Source organism: Pleurodeles waltl, chromosome 6, assembly GCF_031143425.1.
Source record: "Pleurodeles waltl isolate 20211129_DDA chromosome 6, aPleWal1.hap1.20221129, whole genome shotgun sequence".
Taxonomy (NCBI): domain Eukaryota; kingdom Metazoa; phylum Chordata; class Amphibia; order Caudata; family Salamandridae; genus Pleurodeles; species Pleurodeles waltl.
This window is the reverse complement of record NC_090445.1, coordinates 1,514,607,613-1,514,632,599: the sequence shown is the minus strand read 5'-3', so window position 1 is coordinate 1,514,632,599 and position 24,987 is coordinate 1,514,607,613. Positions and strand designations below refer to the sequence as shown.

Here is a 24,987-nt window from a genome sequence, read left to right as displayed (position 1 = left end):
ATCAGGCCCAGTGGGAGCAGCTTTAGTTCACATCACACATGAATATGCACTTATTTTTTAGCACGAAATACATCCTCGTGTCTAAAAGGAACACGAGGACATATGTTGTGCTACGTAATTTCTACCAAAGTATTTTGTTGAATTTCACCTAGCCTTACTTTCAGCAATGTTCTTTGTATTACCTTTTAACTAGACAAGTAACATTTTGCAGACTACCGAGTGTATCAACATTTTACTTGCCACAGAATATATCCGAATTGCCCTGTGGTGCGACTTCTAGCTTTTCTCGGAGTTTAGTGGAAAAGTTTGATTATCGATATCTTTCTTTTCAAAAAGTATGTTGAAAATCAGTTGGGTTTGAGCAGGATCACATTTTACAGATTGGGGTTGTAACGCGCTATTTTCTTTTTTTTTGTAAATTATTAGCTGCATAGTTTGGGGATTTCATCAGTAGTGAGAGATATGCACTGCTTGCCACAGTGCATCAGGAACTTCTTGTTCACCCCTTGAAACAAAAAAAGACATTTGCCAGCGACCTACCTGCGGTATTAGGAAGAAGCCAAGCAGCTTCCCAGTGGCTGTCACCATCTCTGGAGTGGACGGGCCTATGACCGCCGCCACGCGCGTCCTGTAGTTGGTGTAGTTGCAGAGCACCTGGGTTGTGGGGCTCTTTCCCTCTCCTAGAAAGTGCATGGCCGACTGAAGGACAACCAGGGACTCCATGCAGGTATCGTGAATCTCGTATCCCATCCTGACCCCAGGCAGGAGGGACGAAGAGTTGTTTATCTCCTCTATGGCATACTTCATGGCAAGGGCCTCCACAAACCCCTGTGGACTGAAGCTACACAAAGGGGGATATAATTAACTCAAAACATTATTCACAATATATAGCATCATTCTACAGGAATTTCCCTTATCTCCTATGCGCTTCCTCCCATTTAGCAGTAGAAACTTATTTTATATTTTCTTTTTATTTCTTCCATCTCTCCCTCTCTACCTTCTTCTGCGTTTCCCGTTTATATCGTGATACCCTTCACATTTGCTGTCCTTTCAACCCCTTCCTTACACTTTATAACTTCTTTCCTTGGCATTGCATCAACCTCCCCAGCCCACCTTCGACCTCCTTCCCTTCCATCCTTCCTATCGATTTGTACTTTTCATTATTATTTCCTTTTTCCGCACCCTTCCTTCTCTTCTGTCCTTCCTTGGCTACGATGCTTTCTTAATTCCTTCTTTCCATTCCAGCATTCCTTCTCTACCATTATGTGTGTTTTCCATCCTTTTCCTTCTTACTAGTTTTTCTTCTTTTAGCTCTGTCCATCATCCTTGTCTTCCACCATTTCTTTCTTTTTTGTTCCCCTTCTGACTTCGCTCATCTCGTTCTTTTCTTTTCTCTGATCCTTCTATCCCCCTCTTTATTCCCTCAAGCCTTTTCCTCTCCCCTTCTTCACCTTTTCTTTCATTCTCCCATTCATTCTCGCACTTTTCCTCACTGCCCCTTTCTCCCTTCCTTTCCCCTCTCATTTAGTTTTGCATCGTCTTAGGGCTATGACACCTCTACATCTCTGGTATTTAAGGGCTTTCAAAATGGCACCATTCATGCATTCAAAATAGACTATAGTGTATTTTATACAAATGCTGGGAGGATGCGCTCTTTACCTGTGGCAGGTTAGTGGGCCTGGCTGGATCCGGTTGTAAATGATATCAGCCTTGGTGTGGATAGAGAACAAGCCCCCCAGGTTAATGTGGCCGGGAAGGGTGAAGAATTCATCTTTGATCAGGTCCCAGGTCTCCGATCCACACTGAACCACTTGGAAGATAGAGATCAGAAGGATGCCCAGGGACCCCCAGCCTGGCATGTCGCGTGGCACCCTCTAAGCCCTTGCCATGGGAGGCATTGCAAGCACGCCAGGTGCTCACGAATGCAGACGATCCAAATCAGCAACTGTTTGCTCCCAGGGCTTTGTTTAAAAGCACTTTCCATCTGCACAAAACAAACATTTACTTGCCTTATGCACACATCATTATTGTTCCAAGAGCTCGACACGTTGGTTGGACAGCACTTTACTAGGCAAGGCCTGCTATTTCACACATTGGTGCATTCTATGACGTGTAGTCGTATTTCTCCCTCTTCTATTGAAGTAATTTTAGTAAAACACCTGACAACAATGATTATAAACGGCAATACCATGGTAATTATTGGAGCACATCTATTCAAGGTATCCCACATATAAGGTCAAATAAGTAGACCTTTTGAATGTATCTGCATTTCATGGCACATCACTTGGCATTTCCCTACAAAGCAAAGATTCATGGTTAACGAGACTCATAGTAGAGCCTGGTGTAATCAAATTCCTCAATGTGACAGGAGCCCTCATAGCTGCCGAGGGAAAAGACCAGAAAACAAATAAGCGTGCCATAACACTCCAGCCACAAGTGAGAGTGCCTGCAAAGAGGGAACCCTGCAGTGACTTTTAATGGTACAATCCCATAAATTACCTATGTGGGAAAATTGTCCTTGTTGCAGTCCCCTCCCACCCACACTTTCTGTCTGATCTTGATGCTGACTTGACTGAGAGTGTGCTTGGACCCTGCTAATCAAGCACCAGTGTTCTTTCACTAAAAATGTATAATTGTTTCCACAATTGGCACACCCCTGGCACACAGATAAGTCCCTTGTAAAAGGTACCAATGGTACCAAGGGCCCTGTGACCATGGAAGGTCCCTAAGGGCTGCAGCATGTGTTGTGCCACCCTAAGGGACCCCTCACCTAACACATGCACACTGCCATTGCAGATTGTGTGTTGGTGTGGAGAAAAAGGCAAAGTCGACATTGCATCGCTCTCAGGGTGCCATGCACACAAAACACTGCCTGTGGCATAAGTAAGTCACCGCTCTAGCAGGCCTTACAGCCCTAAGGCAGGGCGCACTATACCACAGGTGAGGGCATAGCTGCGTAAGCAATATGCCCCTACAGTGTCTAAGTCCATTCTTACACATTGTAAGTACAGTGTGGGCATATTAAGTATAAGGTCTGGGAGTTTGTCAAAACGAACTCCACAGTTCCATAATGGCTACACTGATGTCAGTGTTGGATTTATTAAAAAATGCACACAGAGGGCATCTTAAAGATGCCCCCTGTATTTTACCCAATCCTTCAGTGCAGGACTGACTGGTCTGTGGCAGCCTGCCACTGAGAGATGAGTTTCTGACCCTGTGGGGTGAGAGCCTTTGTGCTCTCTGGGGCCAGACACAAAGCCTGCACTGGGTGGAGGTGCTTCACACCACCTCCTGCAGGAACTGTAACACCTAGCAGTGAGCCTCAAAGGCTCAGGCTTCGTGTTACAATGCCCCAAGACACTCCAGCCAGTGGAGATGCCCAGCCCTCGGACAAAGCCACACATTTGGCAGCAAGTCAGAGGGATAATTAGGAAAAACAAGGAGAAGTCACCAACTAAGCCAGAACTACCCCATAGGTGTTCAGAACTGAAGTGACCCCTTCCTTGCAGAATCCTCCATCTTGGTTTGGAGGACAGGGACCAATAGGGTTAGGAATGTGTCCCCTCGCCAAAAGGGAGTGGGCACAGGACGGGTGTAGCCACCCCGAGGGCCAGTAGCCATTGGCTACTACCCCCTGACCCCTAAAAACGCCCCTAAATCTTGTATTTAGGGGCTCACTGAATCAAGCTAGTTAGATTCCTGATGACCTCAAGAAAGAAGAAGGACTGCTGAGCTGAAAACCCCACAGAGAGGAGAAGGAGACAACAACTGACTCGGTCGCAGCCTTACCGGCCCGTCTCCTGCTTCAAAAAGCTGCAAAAAAAGAAGCAACACGTTCTGCAGGACCAGTGACCCCTGAAAAGCCTCCAGAGGACTGTCTGCACCATCGAGGACCAAGAAACTCCTGTGGACAGCGGATCTGTCCAAAAAGAAAACAAAGAAACCATCTTTAAGAATCTCACCTCACTCCAACTACTCTGTACCAGATGCCCCCGGCCCGTGTCCAGAGAAACTAACTAGCAGAGAGATTCCCCATGCAACTCTGACTACGTGTCCACCCTGTGCTGACCTCTCTACACCCCCATGACGCCGCCTGCAGAGGGAATCCCGAGGACCCCCATGACCACGACTGCCCAAGATGAAGATATCTGTCGCCTGGAGAAGCACTGCACCCGCAGCCCCCAGGCCCAAGAGAAACCGGCCACCGATGCAGCAACGACCGGCAGGCAGCCCTCACCCTTGCCCAGTCGGTGGCTTGCCCGAGAGCACCCCCGTGCCCTGCCTGCAGCGCCTCAGTGACCCCCGGTCCCTCCATCGAGTTCTATTGAGAACTCGCCAATCTGTTTACACATTGCACCCGGCCGCCCCCGTGCTGCTGAGGGTGTGGTTTTTGTGCCCACTTGGGGCCCCTCCAGTACTCCTCCAAACTCCCCTGGTCTGACGCCCGACGACACGGGTACTTACCGACAAGCAGACCAGAACCGGAGTACCCCCTGTCTCCATAGGCCCCAGGTTATTTTGGCTACTGTTTGACCTCTGCACCTAACCGGCCCTGTGTTGCTGGTGCTAGGTGTTTGGGGTTAACTTGAACCCCCAACGGTGGGCTACCTATGCCCCAGACATTGAACCCGTAAGTTTGTTACTTACCTCAAAAACTGTACTTTACTTACCTCCCCCAGGAACTGTTGAAAATTGCAGTGTCCACTTTTAAAATAGCTTTTTGCCATTTTGAAGAAAACTGTGTACATTGTTGATTCCATTCAAAGTTCTAAGTATTACTATGCAAAGTACCTTTCATTTAATGTACTTTCCTGCTAAATGAATCTTGTGGTTCTAGAAATGAATTAACAAAAGAATATTTTTCTATACAAAAACCTATTGGTCTAGAGTTAAGTCACTTAGGGGGTTATTCCAACTTTGGAGGAAGTGGTAATCCGTCCCAAAAGTGACGGTAAAGTGACGGATATACCACCAGCCGTATTACGAGTCCATTATATCCTATGGAACTCGTAATACGGCTGGTGGTGAATCCGTCACATTTGGGACGGATTACCACCTCCTCTAAAGTTGGAATAACCCCCTTAGTGTGTGTTTTCACTTATTGCTTGTATGTGACTGCCATATTACGAGTACTGGAGGATTTCCACCACAATTTGGGCAGAAATCCTCCAGTAGTTGTGCTGGTGGTTGGAGGCGCAGAGGCGGTTCCACCGCCGTCCCGTCCCACCAAATGGACTCTGCCTGCTGTATTACGACCTGTATTCCGGCCTGGCAGTGTCCTGATGGTGGGGCTCTGCCGGCGGAGGGAGCACCTGGTCCTGTCCCCTCAGGGAGCAGCACCTCATCGGACGAGGTAAGTGTCCACTGCAAGGGGAGGAGGGTGAGGTGTGTGAATGGATGTGTGTGAGTGTGTGTATAAGTGTCATGAATGGGGGCGGAGGGAGGGGAGTGTTTGTGCGTGCATGCGTATGTGTCTGTGTGTAAATGTGGTGATGCTGATGTGTGTGTGGGTGAATGTGAATGCTGGTTTGGGGTGCGTGTGTGCAAGCATGTAGACAGGGGTGGGGGCTGTGTGTGTTTGTATGTTGAGGAAAGGAGGGGGTGGGGGATGGAGTTTGTATGCGTGTCAATTGGGGTGAATGATGTGAGTGCTTGTGTGAGTGGGGGTGTTGTGTGTGTATGTGTATGGATTTGGGGGGTGTTGCGTGTGTTTGTGCATGTGAGGGTGTTGTGAGTGAGCGAGAGAGTGTCAGGGTGTGCGTATCTGTGTGTGCATGTCGGTGCATGTGTGTATGCGGGGTAAGTACGGGGATCGGGGTGGGTGAGTAAGTACATGTATGCCGGGGTGGGTGGGTTGCTACTGGGAACAGGGGTTGGGAGGCTCAGGTTGGTGGTGGGTGGGAATTTTGTAAGGGGGTGGGGGCTCTTGGGTAGATTGGGGGGTGGGGGAGTCGTCTACCGGGGACAGGAATGCAAACTCCTGTCACCGGTAGCCTTTTCGCCAGGGATTTTGTGGTGGTGCTACTGCCATGAAATCCTTGGCGGAAAGGGGACTTGTGATACCGCCGGCGGTGTTGGGTGAATAGTGAGATGATGAATATGGTAAATATTAAAATTATGAATATGGTGAATATTGAGAAATATGAATATGGTAAATATTGAAATTATGAATATGGTGAATATTGGGATGATGAATATGGTAAATATTGAAATGAATAATATGGTGAATATTGAGATGATGAATATGGTGAATACTGAGATGATGAATGTCGTACATATCAAGATGATGAATATGAAGAATATTCATCATTTGGCCGTGACAATCACCAGTTGTTGCTAACGTAGCGATGTAATTGTGCAGTGGAACCTAGGCAAAGAAAGCATCCACCTTGCTTGCTACTGATTTAACTATTGTTTCTTATTTGACTACGTGAAGAAATCCATTTGGGGTTTGGACTGGTATGGGCAAACCAAACCTATAAGGAAACACATGCATTGATGTCATCAGCTCCAATAAGTCCGTCAAAGACATAAGTATGGAAAAAGAACAAACAAATAGCAAAACAACACTCAAAAGAGGACAATGGGAGATTGGTAGTCAATTGTGGGTGCCTTCATATCCTTCACAAAGAACGTTACTATTACCGTAAGATAAGTAATTTTTCTAATGTGTAATAACTCCAGCAAATTATTCACCTGAACATCCCAACACAGTCTGCAAAGAGGAGTATACCAACCCAAGTTAGACCAGATGTGACCGAGACACTGCCTTCTAAAATATTATTGAGCACGGCTCCCTGTCTCTGTTCAAAAATGACTTGAGAAACAGTCAAGAGTCAACAAAGTATTGCTTATAGACTCATCTCCTCATATCATATCAAAATTAACTTTCTTCAGCAATAAATTAGTCTCTAAAAATAATAAAAACTTTCTCTATTCTACAGCTTATATATGCATGCATATAAATCAATAGCTTGTTCTACATAACCTCATGTTGGGTGTAAAGTATTACTAAAATGTGTGTGGGGGCATGAACAAATATGGGCTTTACATGAAATAGTAGATAGAGTCTCTGCTTTTGGTCTGTTTCTGTGATGATCTACAGATAGGTTATGGGATTCCTCCAGGACAAATACCTAGGCCCCTATTAAAATTGCCTTGGACAACCAAGCGCTGTTGATCATACCTGTTAAATACCGATACTCTGGGGTATGTACAGAATTTAACCAAAGAGATAAATAGCACCTATTACAAATTTTATTTAGAGCGAGAGGGAATAACATTATATATCAAATTCACATGTATCAGTATTTACTGGAGCTTTGTTCTGGTACATTTTGGCAGGGACAAGTTGCTGTTGTTTACCCAGGAAAAAACTCCCGACAGTTGTGGGGAGATTAAGGGAATTGCCTAAAATCACAGATTGTTAAGGGGAGGCCAGGATTGGAACCCAGTTGCCAAACTGGAAAATCTAGCCCTTACACCACATCTCGTTGAGTTTTTTGTGCTTGTGGTTTTATTGACAAGCATTCAATGTTCACATCGAGAATCCATAGAGGGAGTTTTCTTGGTTCATACATTGCAATCATAAAAATAATTTTATTTTTCATTTCCTAAAGATGTACTTTTTGGTACCTGTGAATAAGTTGTGAAAAAACAAACAACTTAACCGAGGTTGTGCTGTCGATTTCAAAGTCAATCCGGATCTATTTTAGAGGTTATGCGGCACACCTTGAGATGCAAACAATGTTTAAAAAAGTATCGTTTTAATCGTTCCATGGCTAGCTAGAACATTATATGCTCTGTTTGTACAAGATCTGGGTCCAGTGCCCTAAATAGTAGTGATAGAAGATGGTCTGTGTTGAAAGGTTGTTTAAAGCATATTTCAAGCACGCGCAACACTATTAATGTAATTTTTACAACACAAATGCCACAATTTTTATCCTTTCTTAGTTTAATTTATGTGCACATTATGCTCCAAAATAATTCTACAAACCTTTTTTAAGCAGTAATTCCAATTTAGTAATGATAGGTATGTACATAATGGGTAACCTTTTTCTTGCTGAATATTTTACATACCTTGTACTTTGTTATCTCGACTTAGGGTTACCCATCTTCCAAAGACAATAAAGAACATTATGCACAGCGATTGTAAAGGTTTCCTTATACTGTGACAAGTTAAATTTTTCGGTTCAGTCTGCCAGACCTGCATTCTGTAGCACACATACAAAGAGGAAAAAGTCTCCCAGGATTGTTTCTGTGCAGGACGTTGCCCCTTCCTGCACAAAACAAAATACTGCATGCAACGCAGGGTGCAAGAGTCCCTGGGTTGGCGCTAGGCTGCCAAAACAGGGCCATCAAAGGGAAAAGGACAGGAATTCCCTGTATTGCTTAAATATAGTGCATTCCTGCCCTTTCATTTTGACTGCAGGGCAGAGCAGCAAGGTGGCCTGCTGCACTGCCCTGCACCAAACTCTCATAAATCTGGGCCTTAGTTACTTCACGCAAGGCTCAACTCCCTAATCGGAGGACATAAAACAAGATGATTATATATCACAACGTTCTTCAGCCTTAAAGTGCTCCTAATCCTGGAGTTGTCACTGTCTAGATAATTCATTAACTCGTTTAAACAATCACCCCCAAACTATATCTATACCCTGATGTTTCAATCACACATCACAGATAAATATTTCAGCTGTTTTGTGCTGTACCCCACTTTGCAATGCTCACTGCCTAAGCAGGCACCGAATCACACAGTCGAAACTTGAAATCTCCAGAAATGTAAAATTAATCTGAAGCATTGATACATTTTCTTCAAACTGCAGCCTGCCAACCATAGCCCTGAGAGGCTTCCTATTGAGATGCAGAACAAGTACCAACCACGCTAAATAAATTCAAAATGTAGTAGAAACCTGTGTATCACTGAAATCTGGTTTTATACGGTGTTGGACACACAACTAGACTTTATTGGACCACAAGTCTAACACATTAAGCAAGCAAACTCACATTTAAAAACTTAGGGGCATATTTACAAGAAAGTGGTGCATCATAGGTGATGTGCCACTTTTCTTGCGCCCCTACTGGTACCTAATGACGCCATGCTTGCGCCATATTTACAATATGGCGCACCATGGTGGTCGTTAGCACAATAGGGTTCAAAATGTTTTACGTTATGGTGGCGCTCTGCTACACTAGCATCAAAAATTTGGATGCTAGGGCAGAAAATCACAGGGAGGCTCATTGGACATTATGGATACGCCATTTTAACGCTTGTGTTAACAGCCATTAAAAAGGACACAAAAAATGGTGCAGTCAAATGTAAATTTGACTGTGTCATTTTTTTTAGCCTCCCATCGCCAGAACACCCCATTGCATACATTATACCTGACACAGGCATAATTTAGGGCGGGTGTTGTAAAAGTGGCGCAATGCAAGCATTGCACCACTTTGTAAATATGGTGCGTTGGAAAAGTCTACCTAATGCCACATTAACGTCAAGAAAATGATGCTTATGTGGCACAAGGAGGCGCAAGGGGCTTGTAAATATGCCCCCTATGTAGAAAAAGAGTCCATGCACCCTTAAATCAACAATAAGCAAAATTCACTAACCCACCGATTGACTGAACAATAACATATAAAACATAGCTCTCCCTCGCCCTCCGATTCCCACTCTTACTAACAGGAGCATTCTCCCAAATATGCTTTATGGAGAACGTTGTGCAGCAAAAGCACCTGCATATATGTAATTCTAATCTGGTCGATATTGCTATACCTGACTGGGAATGAGCTAAAGTGGTACTAGGGGATCTTAAATATGCCCCTTATTGCCTATTGACTTATGTTGGCTCACCCTGACATGAATTAAGGCCAGTGGGGGTTGTCTCTAACTGCATCTGGTCCTTTCCTGACTTGGTATGCTTGAATGGAATGAAACCTTTTTATTCATAAACTGACTTGATTCACATCTTTACTACTTACATGCGACTGGCAGCAAACCAACCCGCATGTACATTATTTGTTTATATTACTTATACTGTACATTCAGCAAACTTCATCGTTGAAGAGCAGTGGTTTACATGATTTGTGGGGCCTAGAGAAGCTTTATTTAGAAGAAGAGGGAGAACGGGAGTTTCACACAATATGTAAAGTTTCACACAATATGTAAAGATCTGGGGATTCACACTGTTGGACAAAGAAGAAGATAGCAGCATCAGTCAATCGAGTTGCAAGAATGGTGGGATCTTCTCTAGTAAGGTAGGCTCATAGGGTGGAACCTGCGAACAGAGCGTGCCGATGAGATGTTTTTTAGGCTGACGCCTGGGAGGATAATGTTGAATCGTGTGTTGTGTGTCAGAAGGGGCAGATTCAGCTGAACCTTGGTGTTCAGTTGTGTGTCAACACCTTTCACAAACAAAAAGTTAAGAAATTGGTGCAGAGTTATTGTTAATGGATGGGGATGGATTAAGTGTGACTGCAATTATTTCTTTACTAGTTTTATCTAATTGGAATCCTTGATGGGCCACGCAGAGCTGCAATGGTAATCTACTTTAAATAGATTTTGAAAGACTCTTCTATTTCTAGACTAGATCTAAAGAGCAGAATGTAACATTTTGGGAGAAAGTAACCTATAACTATCCACAGAGTGCTGATCATTGTGGTGGTGAACTGAAGGAGGTTATTTATTTCTGCAGGTACTTTGACATAAGTTGGAATGAACAGAATCCAGATGATGAGATACCCCAACATAGAGAATGTTATGTCCCGGGCAAGGTTGTACTGCTTGAGGGGTTTCTGAGACATACAACTGCACATGAAAGAAAAGAGTGCAAGCAGGGAATTGTACCCAAACATCAATGCCCAGCTTTGCACTGGTTGGATACCACATTCCAGATGTTTGGACAGAAAGTTGACTTCTTTGTTGGCTAAAGACAAGGGTGTGACATTGCACATGTGCCACACACAGAAAATGCCTTCGAGTGAGATGAGCAGAGTCAGCACAGTCCATTTCCGTTTAGTTTTTAGCCAACTAAAAGCAATGCTGGGTGCAGTTTTGAAATCCACAACAAGTGCAACCTGGAGAGACTTCAATAGAAAAGTAGACAAGATGGCAGTGAAGCAGATGGACAGAAAAGGCTGTTGTATGCGGCACATTGTATCGGTCGGCCAACCGACAAAAACAAAGGGGTTACAGCATGCAGCAGATAGGCCAAACAGTGTCAGAAAGCTCATGCTGCCCCCAGATGCCTGGACAATGGGCCCGTGGTGGTGTCTGAAGAAAAGGAAGGCCACGGCTGCAATCAGAATGAGCAGGGCAGCATTAAAGATGAGAAGGATGATGACAGATGTGTCTCTCCACTGCAGGAACAAAAAAGTTGGCTGGGTGCACTGGGTACTTCTCTTGCTGGACCAATGACCCTCTGGGCATGGAACACATTGGAAGTCATCTGGAAGGGAACATTAAAAAAATTAATTGGCAAGGCATATCGATGCACATAGTGATGTTAATGTGTTGTACACTACGGTATGACCATCAGTCAGAAACATTGGACAAGTGGTAGAAAAAGGAGGACATGTGGCAGGTATCTCCCAATACATGCCCTTTGATCAACACTGGATTTAAGTGCAAGATGTACCAAGGACCGCTTGTAGGAAAGTACCATCTTGCCTGGCATGTTACCCCCATTTTCACTGTATGTATGTTTGTTTTTGCCTATGTGTCACTGGGATCCTACTAGTCAGGACCCCAGTGTTCATAATGTATGCCCTGTATGTGTTCCCTGTGTGGTGCCTAACTGTATCACTGAGGCTCTGCTAACCAGAACCTCAGTCTTTATGCTCTCTCTGCTTTTAAAATTGTCACTACAGGCTAGTGACTAATTTTACCAATTCTCATTGGCACACTGGAACACCCTTATAATTCCCTTGTATATGGTACCTAGGTACCCAGGGTATTGGGGTTCCAGGAGATCCCTATGGGCTGCAGCATTTCTTTTGCCACCCATAGGGAGCTCAGACAATTCTTACACAGGACTGCCACTGCAGCCTGAGTGAAATAACTTCCACGTTATTTCACAACCATTTTCACTGCACATAAGTAACTTATAAGTCACCTATATGTCTAACCCTCACTTGGTGAAGGTTGGGTGCCAAGTTACTTAGTGTGTGGGCACCCTGGCACTAGCCAAGGTCCCCCCACATTGTTCAGGGCAAATTCCCCGGACTTTGTGAGTGCGGGGACACCATTACACGTGTGCACTACATATAGGTCAATACCTATATGTAGCGTCACCATGGTAACTCCGAACGTTGCCATGTAACATGTCTAAGATCATGGAATCGTCACCCCAATACCATTCTGGTATTAGGGGGACAATTCCATGCATCCCCGGGTCTCTAGCACAGAACCCGGGTACTGCCAAACTTGCTTTCCGGGGTCTCCACTGCAGCTGCTGCTGCTGCCACCCCTCAGACAGGTTTCTGCCCCCGGGGCCTGGGCAGCCTGGTCCCAGAAAGGCAGAACAAAGAATTTCCTCTGAGACAAGGTGTTACACCCTCTCCCTTTGGAAATAGGTGTGAAGGGCTGGGGAGGAGTAGCCTCCCCCAGCCTCTGGAAATGCTTTGATGGGCACAGATGGTGCCCTCTCTGCATAAGGCAGTCTACACCCGTTCAGGGATCCCCCAACCCTGCTCTGGCGCGAAACTGGACAAAGGAAAGGGGAGTGACCACTCCCCTGACCAGCACCTCCCAAGGGAGGTGCCCAGAGCTCTTCCAGTGTGTCCCAGACCTCTGCCATCTTGGGTACAGAGGTGTTGGGGCACAATGGACAGCTCTGAGTGGCCAGTGCCAGCAGGTGACGTCAGAGACCCTTCCTGATAGGTGCTTACCTTTCACAGTAGCCAATCCTCCTCTGAGGGCTATTTAGGGTCTCTCCTCTGGGCTATTTCTCAGATAACGAATGCAAGAGCTCACCAGAGTTCCTCTGCACTTCCCTCTTCGACTTCTGCCAAGAATCGACTGCTGACTGCTCCAGGACAGCTGCAAAACCGCAACAAAGTAGCAAGACAACTACCAGCAACATTGTAGCGCCTCATCCTGCCAGCTTTCTCAACAGTTTCCTGGTGGTGCATGCTTTGAGGGCTGTCTGCCTTCACCCTGCACTGGAAGCCAAGAAGAAATCTCCTGTGGGTCGACGGAATCTTCCCCATGCTAACGCAGGCACCAAACTTCTGCATCACCGGTCCTCTGGGTCCCCTCTCATCCTGACAAGCGTGGTCCCTGGAACACAGGAGCTGGGTCCAAGTGTCTCCCATAGTCCAGTGGCCCTTCTGTCCAAATTTGGTGGAGGCAAGTCCTTGCCTCCCCACGTCAGACAGCAATCCTGTGTACTGTGTGATCTGCAGCTGCTCGGGCTTCTGTGCACTTTTCCAAGACTTCCTTTGTGGACAGCCTAACCTGGGTCCCCAGCACTCCGTCCTGCATTGCCCAACTTGCTGAGTTGGACTCTGACGTCGTGGGACCCTCCTTTGTGACTCTGAGTCGACCGCTGTCCTCAGATCTTCTATGTGCCTGTTCCGGTACTTCTGCGGGTGCTGCCTGCTTCTGTGGGGGCTCTCTGAGTTGCTTAGTGCCTCCTCTGTAGCAACACCCAAAATCCTCAACCGCGATTCTTGCAGCTAGCAAGCTTGTTTGCGGTATTTCTGAGTGGAAACAACTCTGCATCCTCCAGCACGCCGCCGCAGGACATCTTCTGATCAAAGGAGAAGTTCCTGGCACCTTCCCTTGTTGCAGAATCTTCGGCTTCCTCCACCTGGAGGCAGCCTTTTTGCACCTTCATCCGGGGTTTAGTGGGCTCCTGCCCCCCCCGGACACTTGCGTGACTCTTGGACTTGGTCCCCTTCCTTTACAGGTCCTCAGGTCAAGGAATCCGTCTTCAGTGTTTTGGTAGCAGTTGTTCTTCTTGCAGAATCCCCTATCTCGACTATACTGTCTTTCTGGGGTAGTAGGGTAACTTTACTCCTGCTTTTCAGGGTCTTGGGGTGGGGTATTTTGGACACCGTTACTGTTTTCTCACAGTCCCAGCGACCCTCTACAACCTACCATAGGCCTGGGGTCCATTCGTGGTTCGCATTCCACTTTTGGAGTATATGTTTTGTGTTGCCCCTAGGCCTATTTCTACCTATTGCATCCTATTGTGATTCTACATTGTTTGCACTACTGTTCTTACTGTTACTTACCTGATTTTGTGTATAGTACTTATCTCCTAAGTGAGGGTATCTTCTGACATACGTTTGGCATATTGTCACTAAAATAAAGTACCTTTATTTTTAGTAACTTTGAGTATTGTGTTTTCTAGTGATATAGTGCTATATGATATAAGTGGTATAGTAGGAGCTTTGCATGTCTCCTAGTTCAACCTAAGCTGCTCAGCTATAGCTACCTCTAACAGCCTAAGGTGCTAGAAACACCTCTATTTTACTAATAAGGGATAACTGGACCTGGCACAAGGTGTAAGTACCACAAGGTACCCACTATAAGCCAGGCCAGCCTCCTACACTGCTAATGGAAATTGGGACTGCGATGACAAATATTCACAGCTGCCTCATCTCAATATTTTCAACTTTATTTCTGTGATGTTTGGTACTGCTTTATATTGTCTTTTTGGTTCTGTTCAGTAGGGCCCAGATCCAAGGGTCCCACAGAACAAAAATTCTGTCTCTTAGTTTTGTCTGGGGTGGGTGCCCCGAAAGTATTTCCCCATTCCACATGGTTTACGGGGTGACCTTCCATGACATCATCACGATAGGTGTTTTTTGGTAGCGGAGGTTTATGCTTTTTGGAATACAGTTTCACTCTGCGGAGCTATCTGGCTGCCTAACTGAGCAAAGTGAAGTCTTGTGACCTCTGGAAACAGTGGCCAGATTCACATTTATTTAATTTTTTTGTGTGCGCAAGATATGTTCATGCTGATTTAAGTTTGTGAATGGATTACTTATTGTGAAAACCAAAATAAGTGCACATGAATTAATCATTATGTTTACCTACGCTGCACTTGTCATTAGGCTTACACTTCGATAATCACAAACTGCATCTTGTGCAAAATTACATATTTCTAATGGAAAAGGCTGCTATCCACTGGAAACAATATGGCCCGTATTTATACTTTTTAGTGCTGCATTTGCGCTGCTTTTTGATGCACATGCGGCGCATATTTATACTTTTTTTTAGCGCCATATATGCGTTCTTTTTTTACGCAAAGCAGCGCAAATTTACAATATATAATTGTATTTTGTAAGTTTGTGCTGCTTTTGCGTCAAATAATGACGCAAATGTGGCGCTAAAAAACTATAAATATGGGCCTAAGTGTCAGGCCATCTCCTACATCATCTCCAGGAGCTGTTTTGCTGGGATGTAGATTTTTCGTACCAGAGTATTACAACTGTGCCAAAAGTTTACCAGAGATTACAAGCAATTAAACTAATACAGTGCTGCTCTCTTTGAGGCAGCATTTTGCTGGATGCCACATTCAGGCCATGGTTGAGTCCTCGTCACCTGGACCACACAGTGGCCCATATTTATACTTTTTTAGTGCCGCATTTGCGTAATTTTTTGACACAAAAGAGGCCTAAACTTACAAAATATAATGGTGTTTTGTAAGTTTGTGCCGCTTTTGCATAAAAAAATGACCCAAATGCCGTGCTAAAAAAGTATTAATATGGGCCAGTGTGTTTTAGTGCTCCCAGTCACCTGGATGGGAGTTCCGCGAGCAGCACAGAGGGTTGGATGAGAAGTGTGGCTGTGAAACTGCAGAGTTGTGAATCTCAAAAATGGGTTCTTCATGTGTCAAGTCGGCTCAATGAGTTTTGGGAAAAGGGTGTGGAAAAGCTTTATAAACTGCCCTTTCCCAAGATATCTATCTATCTGTCTGTCTATCTGTCTATCTATCTATCTATCTATCTATCTATCTATCTATCTATCTATCTATCTATCTATCTATCTATCTATCTATATGTCAGAAGAATGTTGCAAGAACCCAATCACCTCCTGAGAAAGAAAAGAATCTAGGAGTGGGTTGGCTTCCATACATTTAATCTTCTATTAATAATACTGATAATCATTTGTTCCTTATACCAATTTCTATGAGAACAGAATAAGGAAAGGTTGTTAATAGCTTTATATCGTTGGATAAAGGCTCCTTGAGATGCTGATGGATCAAGACTGAGACACTAAGGCCCATATTTATACTTTTTTAGCATCACATTTTCGTCATATTTTTATGCAAAAGTGGCGCAAACTTACAAAATAGAGTTGTAGTTTGTAGGTTTGCGCTGTTTTTGCGTCAAAAAGCGGCAGAAATGCGGCGCTAAAAAAGTATAAATATGGCCCTAAGACTAATATTCTTAAAGCAGTTAATAACACTTCTGAAGCAATTGTAATTGCCATTGGCTCACCATTAATTTCAGGCCGAATAAGACAGCTTTTCTGTCCATTGCAAGTTCATTCGAGGTCAAACTGAAGTGCAATCTATTGACATGCTTTTTCTCCAAAGCCTAAAGTCTGTTTACTTTACCCTCATAGGGAATATGACAGTGCTATATCTATTGTTCTTTTTGGACATATTTCTTAATTGTGAAAGAATATGAGCTAGTGAAAGAATATGCGGTGGAGGACTTTCAAAATGGTTTATTTTGTCCCATCATTATTATCTGCTGGAGCACTTTTTTCTTGCATCAAAGAAAAATCAATATTTTAAAACTTGTGTTGATTATTATTTTTTTTCTTAATGAAGGCGTCTTGGAATCAGGCCATGACCACATTTAATTAAGCTTATTGATTTATGAGGTGATTGGCATCTTTTGCATATACGGGAAGCGGCCTGATTGTTTTCTACACCCACTCAGGCATATTGACCATCATGCAACGCTCCGGCTGTTTTCAGCGTTCAATGGATTCAATATTTTCTGTTGTCTTCAGCTTATATTCCTCTATCTGGATGTTATTACTGTGCTTTAAAAGACTCTTCTGGAACTTAAAGTACATGTGAGTTTTTGTTATCTAGGCTTCAACAGCATTATTTGTCTGCAAATCTGAGCAGTGTGTTTGAGAAGGAAAATATTGATATCTTCGATTTCAATTGAATGCTGGCCTTTGAATGAACCAAAAAAAGGTTTCAGTTACTACGGTTTGGCCTTCACCTGTGAACTGCAAAGATAAACTTTCCTTAGATTTACAAAATGTCATTGCATTGTCAATTTATTAAGAATTTCTCATTAATAACCAGTCACAACACCAATATTTTGCAAAAGCAATAATGAAGACAGGATGGAACGATCAAGCTGAAAGAGCAGAAACAGCGTTTTACTTAAGCACCAATCTTTTGCCATTCAGATACATCAAAGAAGTTTATTGTGAAGCCGATCCCTCTAAAAGGGCAATCGCTGTACTTTTGTTACAAGAGCAATAAGATGGAGGACAAGAACATCCTATCTTTTATTTATGTCATGTTTTGACAGTCTGAATGAAACTACTCAGTTCTTGAAGAGAACTTGTAGCTATGAAGCCAAGAACTGAATTGACATATCTTTTGATGGGCACCAGAGAACCATTTTAAATATTAACTGATCATAAGAAGTTACAGTGTTGGCAAATTCTTCATTGCAAGATTAGTCATCAAGCTAGAAGGGCATTTTTCTTTGCACATTATAATTTCAGTATCAGTTATATTCCTAGTTAAAAAAATGTTTTGCTGGACTCTATATTCCGTTGTCATCTGGAGTAATCACTTACGATCAGCCTGTAATTCCCTCTTAATGTGTGGTTGGAATAGATCAGTCTTTTTGTTTAAAATATTGATTGCTCCACAATCTATGGATCCAAAGGAATTTGAAGATCTTTATCAAATATTTTCTTTAGCACATTTAAGTGAATTGTATTTCATCCAAGACGATATCCTTGTGCCAACTAAGGTGGTACAGTTGAATTTATTGAGAGTGTGTCAACTTCTCAAGACCTGGCTGTTCGAGCAGCCAGCAGCACCTTCTCCCCTCCAACACCCCCCCCTCCACCAGAGCCTTGAGACCCTCACAGGTGAATAGTGAGCTTTACAAATTCCTGATTGATGATTGATTGTCAAGACAGCCATTTCTGGAGATAAGGGTGGTAGACCGGGCTAGATTTTGTTTTACAATATTTTTGGCTGTCAACTGTTCATTCTGATGTACAAGAACATATTCTTCCATCTTCAGAAGGCTACTGTGTAATACTGAGTATAGTAGGCAATTTTCAAAGAAGGGCCATTTTTGTCTTCTGTGCAATTTACCAATAGTTGAAGAAATCACCCATTGTTTTTGGCTGATAATGTTCATCTTCACGGATTTCCTCATATTAATTTAACATTTCTGATAGAGATATTAAATTTCTTTGAAGGCTCTGTGTAGTCATTCCTTGAGAGATGAATAAGCTCATTCTTCTGGATATGAGCCTTTGCCAAATGAGCAAATGGCAAACTAATCAAAACTTTCCGGTTTGGAGCTATTTCTACAGTTCTAATTTACCAACTGCTGGATTTTCTTTTAATAATGCAATTAGTAATGCCACCAGGTGTTCACTTTTGTTTTGCATGCAAGCAATGCATCCACAACTTTAAGCTTCTTGTCATATTGATCCTTTGCTTGTCAGTGGTGCTGGAAATTTCCTGTTAAGAAGCAGAGGAAACTTGTTTCTGAATGTGTTGTGACTCTAAGGTCAAGATGAAGAAACATGCTAATAACTCAATCAATTTGTTCCCTTTTTGTTCCTGGAGGGAAGGGTTGGCTATCTTATAATTTCTTTCTGTTCATATGCTGCCAGTTAACTTTCAGCCACCATTTTTCTGCCTTTTTGTTATAACTCATGACATCAATCCTGTGGCCTTTTAATTGAATTTGCCACTCATTTGGAACATTCATTCTGTCTTTCATTCATCCAAACTGGCTGATCCTTATCATTAGTTTAAATCAGTACATCTGTTTATGCTACAAAGGTATCCTGAATAAGTGTAAAAAAATGTATGATTCTCAGCCGTTTTCGGGTTGTCTTCAGTTCTAGATCCACATAAACATTAATCTTCTACTAAGCATTTTTGGGAAGATGCTTTTTCAGTTCACATTTCCTTTGTTAGTATGCAATTCCTTTCAGTGGTACCCTTATAAGCCCTGAGCTTTAGAAAGAGAACCTACTGTTGCGTCTGTGCAAACAGCTTACCATAGATTGCAAGTATTCAGGCTCTTTTACCCCCTTCATCTCTACTTAATCTGTTCCTTTGCACATATGTCTAGTCTTTTCTACTACAGTCAATGTTTCATTCAACCATCCTATCGGGTTTGACCTATCTAGTCTGTTCCATCTGTAGTGGCTCACACACAACAACATTCTTACATGTCTTGGTTTCCTGACAGCCTGCTCAGAGTTCCAAGGTCTTGGAAGCCACTGGCATGACCCCTTCATTAGTCCCATGACCCAGAGAGACACATTGGGCTGGGAGTATTTACTGTAAGACAATAGTCTTTGCACTGCAGCTTTCAAGCCAATGATATAGAAGGAGAGAGAGGGAGCTACAACAACTTATTTCAGAAATTCTCAACCTCTATCAACCCAGGGATTGTTCATGGCAGTTCAACTCTCCATGCCACTTAGCATTTAGGAGCATTCATCATGCCTTAAGAAAAAGGTATCTTTCAGGAGTGTTTTGTCATTCAGTGTAAGATAGTAGCGACTCCCTAAATCATGCCCTAGCTTATGGAGGCCATGCAATCATAACTTGATATCCGAGTGTTAGAAATGGGGTCTTAGGTTGGCAGTCAGGTTACCCCCTGTCCAAGCAAGGACCCTCACTCCAGTCAGGGTAAAGCAGAATCACCCTCAGTTAACCCCGCTCACCCCCTTGGTACCTTGGCACGAGCAGGCAGGCTTAACTTCAGAGACCAGGTGTAAAGTATTTGTACCACCCCACACAGTAATATAGTAGAACACCACAGAATGACTCAACACAGGTGTAGAAAAACAGCCAATATTTATCTAAACAAAACAAGACCAAAATGACAAACATCCTACATACACAAGTCAAGTTATGAATTTTTAAAGATTAAACTAAAAAATAGAGCTTAGAAACACAAAATGCTTCGATGAGGTGATAATACAGCTTCATGATGGAGTCATTCCCAACAATCTGACGCCGATGGTTCCCGGTATGGAGTCACGTAGACCCCAGGTACAGTACCTTAGTGAAATGTGAAAACAAGCTGGTGCACGAAGTCGGGGATCGCGGCGGTGTCGGATCCGGTGCTGGGGACGAAGGAGTGGATACGTCATGAAGAGGAGTCGGGTCCTTGCTGCGGAGCGGTGGAGGTGAGGCGGCGGCCACGAAAAGCGTTGAATCCGCGCACTTCCGCGGAGTCGATATCCGGCGGTCATGACGTGGTGCAGTGACATCCACGGAGTCGTGGACTGCTGCGGGGCTGCAGCGATGTCGGGCCTGCGAGGGTCGTCGCACTCCAGCGAGGCCCACAGAGTCGGTTGCAGGTGGCATCACGCGTTTCGGCAGCAGCATCGGTCTGGAGTCGTCCAAAGTCGGTTTTCTTGGATTTTCACCAGCTTCTCCTTTCAAGGGCCCAGGGACTGTATAGGGCATCATTTGTCAGGGCAGGAGTCTCAGCAGAGAGTCCAGGTGCTGGTAGGGGAAGTCTTTGATGGCCCTGAGACTTCAGAACAGGGGGCAAGCTCAGTCCAAGCGCCTGGAGATTCTTCTCAAGCAGGAATATACCACAAAGTCCAGCCTTTGTCCACTTTCACAGGCAGAAGCAGCAACTGTAGGATAGCGCCACAAAGCACAGTCACAGGAAGGGCAGCTCTTCTCCTTGGCTGAGGTTTCTCTTGATTCCAGAAGTGATCTAATTTTCAGGGGTTTTGGAGGCTCTTCTTTTACCCCTTTCTGCCTCTGAAGTGAGCCTACTTCAAAGGAAAGTCCCTCTTGTTCGTGAGATCCTGCCTTGCCCAGGCCAGGCCTCAAACACAAACCACCGGGTTGGAGACTGCATTGTGTGAGGGCAGGCACAGCCCTTTCAGGTGTGAGTGGCCACTCACCCCCTCCCTCGCAGCACAGATGGCTCATCTGGATATGCAGGCTACATCCCAGCTCCCTTTGTGTCACTGTCTAGAGGGAGGTGCAAGCAGTCCAACTGTCAAACTGACCCAGATAGGGAATCCACAAACAGTCAGAGTCACAGAATCTTTTAAGCAAGAAAACGCCTACTTTCTAAAAGTGGCATCTTGAAACACACAATCTAAAAACAAACTTTACTAAAAGATGTATTTTAAATTGTGAGTTCAGAGACCCTAAACTCTAAATTTCTATCTGCTCCCAAAGGGAACCTGCGCTTTAATAATAGTTAAAGGCAACCACCATGTTAACCTATGAGAGAGATAGGCCTTGCAACAGTGAAAAACAAATTTGGCAGCATTTCACTGTTAGGACATGTAAAACACATCAGTACATGTCCCACCTTTAACATACACTGCAACCTGCCCATGGGGCTACCTAGGGCCTACCTTAGGGGTACTTTAGCAACACAAAAGGATGATGGACAGAGTGCTGAACAATGAAAACACTCACCCCAAGTCACAGATCTGGGTTTAATCCATCGTTCTTTTGCTCACCATGCCACCCCAGTTTGGACCCAGCCATGTGCAAATCAGTCTTGACCCTGTTCCTCATGGAAACAGTCCAGCCCAAACTGCCAAGTCAGGTCCTCCATGCCCAGACGTGGGACCCATGCTCGCTGCGCCTCTGGATTCAAGCTAGCCTGGCTGATGAAGGGTGATACCCTGAAACTGGTCCCAGTATGTTTGTTTCCTGTCCAGTGAGGTCCTGGCCTAGCAGTTCGGGCTGGACTGTTCCCATGGGGAACAGGGTCAAGACTGATTTGCATATGGCTGGGTCCAAACTGGGGTGATGTGGTGAGCAAAATAACGATGGATTAAACCCAGATCTATGACTGGGGGTGAAAGTTTGAAAAGTTTCAACACTCCGTCCATCATTCTATTTTGTTTTGTGATGTTCCTAGCTTAGGGGTGCCTTACATGTAGAAAAAGGGAAGGTTTAGGCTTGGCAAGTGGCTACACTTACCAAGTCGAATTGGCAGTTTAAAACTGCACACACAGACACTGCAGTGGCAGGTCAGAGTCATGTTTACAGAGCTACTAATGTGGGTGGCACAACCAGTGCTGCAGGCCCACTAGTAGCATTTGATTTATAGGTCCTGGGCACCTCTAGTCGACTTTACTAGGGACCTACTAGTAAATCAAATATGCCAATCAGGAACAGACCAATCATCAATACAATTTATACAGAGAGCATATGCACTTTAGCACTGGTTAGCAGTGGTAAAGTGCTCAGAGGCCTAAAGCCAACAAAAACAGGTCAGAAAAAAATGGGAGGAAGGAGGCAAAAAGATTGGGGATGACCCTGCAAAAGAGAAAACGTCCAACACCGAGCATGTAGAAAAAAGCAAGACACATGCCAGCATTGCTGACTTTCCCGGTACCCTGAGCTTTCCTCCCTATTATTCACTAACAGGGCCTAATTTGATAGGGGGACTACAAATGTATCTTATGGAATTAATTTGTCTATCCACTCTCTGCCCAACCTCAATGCAATGCAAGTCACTGATATTTCCCCCAAACTACTAGCCAGTCTTCCAGAATCCTGTAGGTTAGTCTGCTTGTACACACTTTCCAGGTAAGTAAATATTTTTGGAAGATCCACAGTATTAAGATGGAATAAATTTGGGTCAGCCGTATAGAATATGTGAGACTCCCACCACCGAAAGGAGACATGCCGAAAGATAAATATGCCATCCCCTCAAATAAAAGTGTAGCTTTAATGACAATGTAGTTCAGAGTTGCTACTATTATCATGAGCTCTCAGTTTAGTACCCATGAGGATGTAACCTACTGCCAGTATCTGGGGCGCCTCGATAATTCTTACCAGGTTGTTCAAAGTTCCTGCCAGTGTCTAGCTATATAGAGTTGTATTACTGACATGGGGACCTTGGTGAAGGGGGCCCCGTAAACAACAGCACCATTAAGGATATATATTTTGTCCCTTTATGAAGGGCTGAATTTCTAAAAAAAAAATACATGGCTTAAAGATTTCTTAAGAACTTGTCGCTATGATGGCCTAGTTTTGGTTCTACCTCATTCTTCTTTCTTTGACAATCCTAAACCTCATATATCTTCACTTCACTCCATAAAGTTGTTTTTCACATTCCACCTTTGCTTTCTCCTTTTGTCGCTGTTTCTTATCTTTCTCTTCCTTCTTCTTGTAATCTTTTGTTTTTCTGTATATTTCTCTCAATTTGGTGATGGAAAATAAGTCCTGGCACTCACAAATGAAAGCAGGGGCCCACGCCGTGCAACCACTGGCACAAATTAATCACTTTCTAAGCCTGCTGAAGTGTGAATGCAGTGATGCTGTCAGCCCGGGCACGTGGTGGAAGAGAAATAAGAACACCTCCATACATTAGTGGCTAGACATGGTGTAACCACTAGACTGTTGGATGGCCACATGTCATGTATCGATGTCCTAACACTGAGAACCATCAATTCATGTGTCTTTGTCGGCATTGCTCGACAGCCAAGCCAGCAAGTGGCCATGCAGCAGTACTCAGAAGATAGGAAAGCCTTTGGACATAGCTCAATCAAGCTTGTGAGAAGGAAGCAAGGGACTGAAGAGTAATATTATCTAGGCCCCATGGTTGTTCAGACGCCACGCTCATGGAGCAACATTTATTTATATATTTTAAAGTAAAGCTGCTCTAGTTACTTTTTGATGACAAGGCAGCTTATACCACTAGAAAGCATCAAAGTCTGGATCTGCTGTATTTCTGTACCCCTGCAAGATGTTTTTTAGTCTTTAAAACAAGCCCTTGTACTGTGGGGTGCCCCGTTTTTGGTGGTTGTTGAGCAGGAACCAGTAAAAACGTACAACATGCCTGGTCATAATAAATATTTCATGACATTGTCAGGGTATTTTCAACTGCTCACCACCTGGTGCTTGGAATGTCCCCTCTAAGCAGTCATCACAGTCAAAGCAACATGAATGGAATCCTTTCACCCTCTTCATCTGTCCAGGCTCGCACCTGCTTGAGCACTTGGATACTGGAACCTGCAATAAGGAAAATAGATCAGGTTTTATATCTAGCCCACAACAAGCAGTAAAGTTTCAAAGTTTCTAAAACGTTATATGGAAGACACAAAATTAGTGATCTAAAGCACTTACACAATTTTAAATAAAAGTACAAATATATTTGCTGTCATATTTTTTACTACATCATTTTAATATGCAAACATTGATCACATTATTATACATTTTAAAATAATGTTACCAACTATTCCACTCCATAAAGTGTACATTCTCCTAATAACTGTTATCAAGTTATCATATTGTTTTCGATTATGCAATATTTCATCAAACATTTTAAAATATTTGTGCCACTTCAAACAGAGACCATAATTTTCACATGGCATCGCCTATCACATTATTTCAATTACTGTAAGGAGTAGTTGAATTACTAAAGGTAAGCTGGAACATAATATGTATTTATCTTCTTAAGACTCTGAGGAATAATAATACCTGAGAAACAGATAGTGCAGCCTCCTTAAAAAGAGCAATCTTTCCTTCAACAGGATATATTTTCAGGCACCTATAACCTCTAGCAAATACCTCCATATCATTTATAACAATATCAAATTCTGCATTTTCTTATATCACCAACTGTATTTAACGCTGTATCTAAACTCTTCCTCAGAATGGAAGTGCACTATTACTTGATACTATGGCCCCTGGTTCAAATCTAAAAAGTAAAACTAGCTTCACAAGATTTTATAAACTCAAGATATAGTTACAGTTTGCCTGCAGTGGTAGTACTTGCAAAATAAAAACGTTGAGGACA

The 24,987-nt window shown here is 43.7% G+C and overlaps 1 protein-coding gene across 1 annotated transcript in view; it reads right to left on the bottom strand.

Annotated features, from left to right (window-relative positions):
* Positions 1-2,316: 2,316 nt before the first annotated feature.
* LOC138301781 (taste receptor type 1 member 3-like) overlaps positions 2,317-24,987 on the bottom strand; it is a 69,603-nt gene continuing 46,932 nt past the window's right edge. The window contains exons 7-8 of the mRNA XM_069242284.1: positions 24,175-24,200; positions 2,317-2,380 (exon numbers count right to left, since the gene is read on the bottom strand). Coding sequence (XP_069098385.1) covers positions 2,317-2,380; positions 24,175-24,200 — 90 coding nt within the window. The remainder of the gene's footprint in view (positions 2,381-24,174; positions 24,201-24,987) is intronic.